Source organism: Corapipo altera, unplaced genomic scaffold, assembly GCF_003945725.1.
Source record: "Corapipo altera isolate COAL_440 unplaced genomic scaffold, ASM394572v1 60824, whole genome shotgun sequence".
NCBI classification, from domain to species: domain Eukaryota; kingdom Metazoa; phylum Chordata; class Aves; order Passeriformes; family Pipridae; genus Corapipo; species Corapipo altera.
Window position 1 is genome coordinate 21,738 of NW_020885230.1, and position 9,443 is coordinate 31,180.

The 9,443-nt window shown below is 52.5% G+C and overlaps 1 protein-coding gene across 1 annotated transcript in view; it reads right to left on the minus strand.

The window, feature by feature from the left end:
- The window catches only part of LOC113940245 (zinc finger protein 638-like), a 27,022-nt gene extending 17,964 nt beyond the window's left edge, over positions 1-9,058 (minus strand). The window contains 8 exon segments of the mRNA XM_027631358.1: positions 400-531; positions 1,854-2,000; positions 2,357-2,697; positions 3,427-3,565; positions 3,567-3,726; positions 4,799-4,837; positions 5,240-5,301; positions 6,548-9,058. Of these exon segments, the coding sequence (XP_027487159.1) occupies positions 400-531; positions 1,854-2,000; positions 2,357-2,697; positions 3,427-3,565; positions 3,567-3,726; positions 4,799-4,837; positions 5,240-5,301; positions 6,548-6,619 (1,092 nt within the window). The 5' untranslated portion in view covers positions 6,620-9,058.
- Positions 9,059-9,443: the final 385 nt, after the last annotated feature.

Sequence of the window (9,443 nt, forward strand, 5' to 3'; positions counted from 1 at the left end):
CTGGAGCAGAATTCCAGCCCAGTTTGGGGTGTGAGGCTCCCTCCCCGGGGTGTCTGGAGCAGAATTCCAGTCCAGATTGGGATGTGGGGTTCCTACCTGACTGGGGAGTTTCCGGAGCAGAATTCCAGCCCTGACTGGGATGTGAGACTCCCATCTGGCCGGGGGGTGCCCGGGGTGTCTGGAGCAGAATTCCAGCCCAGTTTGGGGTGTGATGCTCCTACCCGGCCAGGGGGTGTCTGGAGCAGAATTCCAGCCTGGTTTGGGATGTGGGGCTCCCACCTGTCTGGGGGTGCCCGGGGTGTCTGGAGCAGAATTCCATCCCGGATTGGGGTGTGGGGCTCCCATCCCTGGGGTGTCTGGAGCAGAATTCCAGCCTGGTTTGGGATGTGGGGCTCCCACCTGGCCGGCGGGTGCCCGGGGTTTCTCGGCCACGCTGATCCGGATGCGTTTCCCGTTGAGCAGCACCGGCTGCGTCTCCCCGAACTTGACGGCGGCGATCACGGCCTCCTTGTAGTTCATCTCCAGGTAGGCCTGGAACACAGGGAATTCCTGCTCTTACCGTGCCTCCAGGCACAAGGGACAGCTCCCTGGGATCCCTCCTCAGCCAGCCTGCTGGTCATGGAACCAGGGGTGCTCAATCCACGTGGAATTTGATGGGCAGGTCTGGATATTTCAGTGTTACACCAGAACCACCCCACTGCCTCCAGCTGCCACAGCTCAGGGGGAATAAAACAGAATAATTTAAAAATGACATATAAATAATTTATAATTATACATAATATACGTGATAGATATTAAAGTATACGTTCTATGTAACCTATAAAGTATTATGTTATTATATATAATGTCTAATGCATAATTTATAGGTAAAATTAAATATTATACATAACATACATTACAGATATCAAAGTATACATTCTACGTAATCTATAACATATTATAATATTATATATAATGTCTAATGTATAATTTATAGGTAAAATTAAATGTATGTAAATAGATAAAGACATGATTTATTATATGTTATATATATTATATAGTATAATACACAACATAATACATTATATATTATATGTATTATATCATATAGTATATATATAACATACAACATATAATATATTAAGAATCTATAAGTTATATGTATAAATCATACATATATATATATACACACACATATATATATGCACAAACACACACACACACACACACACATATATATATATATATAAAATAAAATGAAAAAATGTAGGGTCTGAATTTGTATCAGTTTCCCAGTTCCAGCTATTCCCAGATTACATGTGTGATCTTAAAGCTTCTCAGTAGTTTGTCATTAGTGCCATGTTCCCCTGAGGTTCCCCATGTCCCTCATGTTCCCTGTTCCCCTTGTGTTCCCCATGTCCCTCGTGTCCCATGTTCCCCTAAGGTTCCCCATGTCCCTCCTGTTCCCTGTTCCCCTGAGGTTCCCTGTGTCCCTCGTGTTCCCTGTTCCCCTGAGGTTCCCCATGTCCCTCGTGTTCCCTGTTCCCCTTGTGTTCCCCATGCCCCTCGTGTTCCCTGTTCCCCTGAGGTTCCCCATGCCCCTCGTGTTCCCTGTTCCCCTAAGGTTCCCCATGTCCCTCGTGTTCCCTGTTCCCCTGAGGTTCCTTGTGCCCCTTGTGTTCCCTGTGTCCCTCGTGTTCCCTGTTCCCCTGAGGTTCCCTGTGCCCCTCCTGTTCCATGTTCCCCTGAGGTTCCCCATGTCTCTTGTGTTCCCTGTTCCCCTGAGGTTCCCCGTGTCCCTCGTGTCCCATGTTGCCCTGAGGTTCCCCGTGCCCCTGGTTCTCCCTGCCTGGCTGGTTCCCTGCCCCTCTCACCTCGTTCCTGGAGCGCAGCACGATCAGGTCGCTCACTTTGCCGAAGGGCTGCACCAGCTTTTTGATGTCCTGATCCGAAAATCCGTCGTCCGGCAGGTCCGAGATCTGCAGGACGGTCCCACAGCTCAGCAGGTCCTCCCTCAGCAGCTACACACAGGACACGGAAGGAAAACAGACACTTCCCAAGTCAGGGATTTTGCCACAATCCCGTTGTTTTGCCGTTCTGCCTCAGTCTCTATCCCTGGCAGTGTCCAAGGCCAGGTTGGATGGGGCTTGGAGCAGCCCGGGATAGTGGGAGGTGTCCCTACACGTGGCAGGGGGTGGGACTGGATGGGCTTTAAGGTCTCTCCCAAGCCAAACCATTCCATGGTTCCAGGATCCCCACCCTTCCCTGCAGCCAGCAGACCTCAGTGTTGCGTGGAATGGGTCACCCTGCCAGTGACCCCCTGAAGGGAAACACCAACCAAGTCCTTAAAAAGCAGAGAAAACCCGCAGGAACTCACCCTGTTGTAAGAAGCAGACTGAGGTTTGCTGCTCCCTGCGGATTCATCTTCCTCATCCTCTTCCCCCTCCTTGCTTTGGGCTGATTCCTCCGTTTTGGACGAGGCAGAGCTCGGCCCGGGCGCAGCAGACCCATCCTTCTTGGGAGCCTTTGGAGCAGCACTTGTCTTCAGCGGCTTCTTCACGCTCCCAGACACCTTCCCCGGGGGTCCGTGAGTGGATGAGGATCTTCCCGATCCCAAGGATCCCTGCACAGCTGCCTGAAGTGATTTGTGTTTCTTGAACTCTGCCAGGAACTCAGGCCCCAGGGTTTTCATGACGGCCTCGAGTGCTGCCTTTCTGTCTGTGAGGGGGGGAAACCAGGGGGGGTCAATTCATCCTTAAATACAATTTACAGATACTTCTGTTCTTTCCTACAGTTTCAGCTTCATCACCCACTCCTGAGCCAACCCTGAGACTGCCTGAGCTTAGAGAACCTTCACAGTAAATATTAATAAACCTCAGGGTGTGACACTCCAAAACAACATCTACAAAAATCCCAAGGGCCGGACAAAAGAAAATGCAAAATTTCGTTTAATGTTCTATGTCAGGGAATGGAAAAGAGGGATTTTTGAAGCCTCTGCTCCTCTCTCACACTGAGGCCCAGCAGTACTTACTATCTTGGTGCCTTCTGCTAAATTCTGCCTCCTTCTCTTGCTCTTTGTTGGTTTTAATTATTCTTTAACAAGCTGCTACAACAATAATTTCCTGTCTGCTGGCTTTCTGTGGAGAATTCACATTCGGGTTATTCGTTGCTTCTCCCCCTCCTCCATTTCCATGGTTTGTATTTTACCCTTAACAAAGCTCCTGACACCTGCCTGTCCCTTCACAACCTCCCACCTGGACCTCTGTCCCACAGAACCTCTCGAGGCTCTGGAAGCACACAAAGAAAGCAGCCTGGGTTGGGATTTTCCAGGGAGAGCTCTGGAAACCAGCTGGGTGCTGCCGAAGTGGCAGGAGGTCCTGCTCTGGCAGCTCATGCCCATCCCCATGCCCATGCCCATGCCCAGCCCATGCCCATCCCCATGCCCACCTTCGGAGCGGCTGGACCTGCGGGAGGAGCGCTCGGAGTTGGAGAAGCGGTGGGAGCGGGAGCTGGGCCTCAGGGAGCTCCTGGGGCGCTGGGGGGTGCGGGACCTGTGCCGGAGGCTGGGCCGTCGGAAGTACCGGGGGGGGGCTGCGGCTCCGGGGCCGTCGGAAGCGCCCGGGGCTCCGGGATCGGGAGCGCCGCAGGGGGTACCCGGAGCCCCCCGGGCGGTAACGCCGCGGGCTCGGGCTGGAGGAGCTGGAGCGGTGCTTCGGGGTCTGGTTCTCCTTCCTGTCCCCAGCATTCCTGTGGGAACGAGGGAACACGGAGAGTTTGGGCAAGGCACGAAAGAGGAATTCGATGGGAGAGCTGGGGGGGTTCCCCTGGAGAAGAGAAGGCTCCAGGGAGAGCTGAGAGCCCCTGGCAGGGCCTGAAGGGGCTCCAGGAGAGCTGGAGAGGGACTGGGGACAAGGGAGGGAGGGACAGCACACAGGGAATGGCTTCCCACTGCCAGAGGGTTAGATGGGATATTGGGTAGGAATTCCTGGTTGTGAGGGTGGGGAGGCCCTGGCACAGGTTGGGCAGAGAAGTTGTGGCTGCCCCTGGATCCCTGGAAGTGTCCAAGGCCAGGTTGGAGCTACCTGGGCCAGTGGAAGGTGTCCCTGCCCATGGCAGGGGGTGGGATTGGGTGGGCTTTAAGGTCCCTTTCAACCCAAACCATTCCATGATTCTGTGATCATTCTCCTCATGGAAGTTTCAAAAGTTTATTTGCTTTTTAGCTCCTGGTTTGTAACAGAGAGACCTCACTCAGCAAAGCAGCCTGGCCTTTGGAACTCAGCTTCCCAGGAAGGATGTCAAACCAATTAATGCAAAATCTCAGGAAAATCCAAGGACAATTCCATTGCAATCCCCCCTATTTGTACACGAGGCAAAACACTTTCAAATGCTGAAGCAGTAAAACAGCCCAACTCTGCCGAGCTTCAAAGGGAATTAATACACAGGGTGTGTTTTTAAAAAGAATTCATCACAGACAGTAAAGGCCAGAGATGGGAGTTGATGAATTCCAGGGTTTTTTCAGCCTGTGATGATGCCATTCCCCAAGGGATCTCCAGAGGCCAGGCTACAAACAGGATTAACTGGACCAAGACTAGTGGAATTCCCTGGTGGAATGAGATGGGCTTCATGGTCCCTCCAACCCAACCCAACCTAACCCAGCCTGGGATTCTATCAAACTCAGGAGAAACCCCCCAGAACCACCCCCCTAATTCTACACCAGAACTACGACCCCATGAGAAAGGCTGCAGGGGGCAAACCAGGGAGAAGAGCTGCCTTAATTACAGCCAGTAATTGGGACAGCTGGGAAAGCACAGGCAGTTACCTGCTGGAGGAGTGAGCCTCGGGGTTCCATTCCGGGTACCTGCCAGGGGGAACACAGGGGTCACTACAAAGGCCAAATTTCACACCTGCAGCACAAACCCCACCTTTTACCCTAAAAACAGGCTGCCCCATCCCTGGGAGTGTGCCAGGCTGGAGCCCTGGGCTGGGGGAAGGTGTCCCTGCCCATGGCAGGGGTGGCACTGGGTGGCATTTATTGTCCCTCCCCTCCCAAGCCATTCCCAGTGGATCCCAAGCAGATCCCTTGCTGCTGCTGGGATTTATTGTCCCTCCTCTCCCAAGCCATTCCCAAGCAGATCCCTTACTGCTGCTGGGATTTATTATCCCTCCCAAGCCATTCCCAAGCAGATCCCAAGCAGATCCCTTACTGCTGCTGGGATTTATTGTCCCTCCCCTCCCAAGCAGATCCCAACAGATCCCTTACTGCTGGCGGAGCTTGCGGCAGCTCTCGATGTGGGAAGGGTTGTTCTGGTGCAGGATCCAGTCCTGGGGGGGAAAAGGACACCCGGAGAGGTTGGATCAGAGTGGAACATGTCAGCACTGCCCACAATCTCTAGTGATGTTTGGTGTGTTTTGCCTTCCACCACATTTCACCTCAGGAACGATCTTAAGGTCAAATTTCCAGTTGGGATATTAAAACCACTAAAACATTATCACCACAGGGTGCCACAGAACACAAAGGTGAACAAAATGCATCGTGTTCCATGAAATAAATGAAGGAATTAACCCCCCCAGCACCCCGGGGGCTGTCACCACACGGATCAGGACAGGCTGATCCAATAACTGGGCAAATTAAAGGAAATAAAGCCATTACTGGCTTTCACAGCCTGTCAGACCAATGAGCACCCCCAGCAAACCCAGAAAGCACGGAAGCCCAGACGTGGCATCTCCAAGTCAAATCTCATTCCCACCCCAGCCTGGCTTCCCATGCCTGGAGCCCCAGAACATTCACCCCCAATCACGTCACGGCTGAAGGTCACTCCAGAGCCTCGGGACGTTCCTCACACACACACTGATTTATTTCACATTAAAGAACCTCAGCAAGGGGTTTATCTTGAGGGAAACTGAGGGGTTCAGTAGAGACAGTGCAAGCCCTCGAGCTTGAAAAATATCTTAATCTTACTTACAAATCCTTAAGCTCAGGTTTAACTGTGAGCACAGACAGTCCCCAGTGTGGGGAGCTGGGAGGCAAAGGAGCCAGTTTGCTGTGGAGAAGGGATATTCCATGGTCTGAAACCCTAAGGTGTAATGTATCGGTGATAATTATTAAACATTCCTAAAAAACCAACTTCCAGCTGCTCTAGGAGTATAAAACACAATCAGATGTATAATAATTAATATAAAATAACAGCTGTATAACGCAGCTGGCAGGCCAGGCAAGTAATACCCAGCTGTGAAATTCCACGTCACTTTTCCCAAGCACAAGCTGGTCTGGAAGACAAAAGATGCTCCAACGTGTCTCTGGCAGCATCAAACCCTCTTGTTCCTCTGCCAAGGCCCTGACACGGAGCTCGTGGTGGGAAGGGAAGGATCCCTGGGAAGGGCACAGCTCCGGCTGGGAATGGCAGTTCCTGGCACTCACACCACCAGCTCAGATGTGCTCCAGGAATTCCCAAACTCCCAGAAACCCGTGGGCTTATTGGAACTAACCTGCATTTGAAGCACAAGACTTGGTGTGGCTTCCTGCAGACACCAACAACCCACCTCAACAGGCACTGGAGGATCCATTCACCGTGTTCCCAACATTCTGCTCATCCCAACTGCCCCAAACGAGGCAGGAAACCTGTTTGGGATCACTCTGCATCCAGCTCACGAGTCAGAAGCAGCAATTCACCACCACACACTGGTTTTCCCTAATTCCAGGTCATCTCTAAGCAATCCTGTTCAAAGGATCCCGTTTTTCCAGTCACTTTAGCCAGGACACAAATCAAACGAGCTAAATCAAACGAGCTGGTAGAAATTAAAGGGAATTTGGCTCCCAGAATTCCGCTTCCACGGTGCCAGAGAAGGGGACACGGTGCCAGTGAGGCCCAGGGAGGGCATTTGGTTTCCAAGTGCCTCCAGCTGCTGATCCAATGCCGTTCCTGAGATTACAAAGGGAGATTCTCCTCCCAGCAGACAAGGACAACGTTCTTCTCTTTGCCAAGTCTTGGCTGTGCCAAAGCCCTCCTGCATCCCAGAGCTACAGGAGTCTGGATTTATGGATGTTGCTCCTCTTTGACTCATTCCCGGCCCTTCTCAGTCTTCGGGAATATTCCACTGTCTACAAACTCATCACAAAATCCCAGAAAAGTCTGGGTTGGAAAAGTCCATCTCATCCCACTCCTGCTGTGGGCAGGGACACCTTCCACCAGCCCAGGCTGCCCCAAGCCCCTTCCAGCCTGGCCTTGGACACTCCCAGGGATCTCTGGGCATCCATCAGTCCCCAGAGACGGATCCCTCCCCCACAGGACAGGATCCCTTCCCATCACATCCTGCTAAGAGGAAGAACTTCCATCCAGACTCCTCCGGCAGCTGCTCCACAACCCAACTTTCCCCCTTCCCTCATCCCATCCCGCCCTCCTCTGCCTCAGGGATCACCACCAGCGAGGTCCTGACACAGCAGGGGAGGGAGCAAGGTGTTTCCAGTTTCACATTCCCCTCAGCAAAGGAATTCCCAGCGCAATTCTCCGTGGAAAACAAGGAGTCCCCGTGACTTCACGCGGTTCCAGGTCCAAGACGCCGCCACCGTCCCTTTACACCGGTTTGGAGGACAAAGCTTGTGATAAATACACAGGAAACATGATCCCTTTGTGCTGGAAACTCTGCAGATCCACTGCATTCCAAACGGGATGTGTTTGGAGGCGGAGAAATCCCACTTTGCTATCCCAGCATAACACGAGCTGAAGTGGGAAACGGAGCTGCTCCATGAAATATTCACACAGCACTTCAGTACACTGAGGGGTTTGTGAACAGCTGAGAGGAGACAAGAGGGAGGTGACATTCCACCTGACCAAGGGCAGAGCTGGACACTCTGCCCTGAACACGCTGCAGGACACGAAGACACCAATTTTTGAGAACGCCTTCCAGGTCAAGCAGCACCAATTTATGTCTCCAATCCCATTTTTAAGGCTCAAAAAGCCGACCTCGTGTGAGGGTTCCCTTTCCTACAACCCTGAGGGAGCCACAGGGACCTTCCCAGACTCACTGAGGTGGGGAAAGCCCTCTGAGATCATCCAGTCCAACCTCCCCAGCACTGCCAAACCCACCACTGACCACGTCCCTTCCTACACAGCAGAAACAAGGTGGGATCTGTCCCCTTTGGGATGCTGCTCCAAACCCACCTTTCAGCCCCTGGGCACCTCCACTGACCCCAAACCCACGATGTCTCAGGCAGGTGAGGGGCCTGTTGACCTGCCATCAATCACTGCACCCCAGGGTCATCCACATCTTACCCTAAGGGTTCCAAGTCAAGAAATATCTATTTTTCCCAGGCAGATCCAGCACAACTCCGGATGTAGATGGGAGATACCACAACTTGTGACTTCTGAACTGTGTATTAGCCAAAAACCACCTTAAAAACACATCAAAGTCCGTAGGGGGGAGGTTCAGGGTGGTTTCTTTGTTACAGAAGAGCGAGAAAATACATTTTCTGTCTGACACTCCAACCTCTGTGTTTTGGTACTGCAGACACCTCCAGGCCATCTTCAGCTTGGATTTCATCAGAGCTCCTTAATTCGTGGAGATAATTAAGGAAGAGCTGCAGGGACAGCCAACAGGACGACTTGGGCAACAACAGAAGGGATTTTCAATGCAGAGAACACTCAGCTCCAGTGTTGGCACGTTCGGGGCAGAGCCAGGCTGGAGGGACATGGAGGGGAGGATGTCTCACATCCAGGTGTTAAAGCCCTGGTTTTACTAACCAATGGCAGGGAATGTGCTGGAATTCTCTTCCCAGGGGCAACGCAGCTTCTCCTTCAGCCCCGCTGAATCTGAGGTGAGTTTGGGCTTCAGTCCAAGAGGGGACTAAAGGCAACTATGAAAAACTGCAGCTCTTCACTGTGAGAAACCTGAACTGGGAACCTCCCACTGTAACATGACTGGAACCTGCCCTTCAGACACTCAGCACCTTCAGGAGTGGGATGAAGAGAAGTGTTTCTTCACTCAGCACCTTCCACCGCCCTCAGCTGCTCTGGGGTCACACTCTGCCCTTTGCTGCCTGGTTCCAGAGCAGAGGGGCTCCAGCCCCAGGGCCTCCTCTGGACTCTCTGCAGCAGCTCCACGTCCTTGTGCTGTTGTTCCCAGGGCTGGAGCAGCTCTGCAGGGGGGTCTCACCTGGGACAGGTGATTTGCAGAACCAAACCGTAGGGATTGTTCGTTCGCTGCACTTCACCCATCCACAAGATGAGCGCTTCTTCAACAAACTTTTCTTTTTTGCAGTAAAACCTCGACTCTTCTGGTTCTTTGGCTCCACTGTTGTGTCACCAGGGCCAGTCCCACGAGGCCTGAGGTGCACAGACACCAAACAGTGCCCTGGAGGAAGCTAATCCAGGCCAGAGCCAAGGGAGGCGGGACAGGAGCAGAGGCTGGGAGGCTGCAGTCTGTCAGAGACTGAAATGGTTAATGATTTATGCATTCTAGGAGACTTT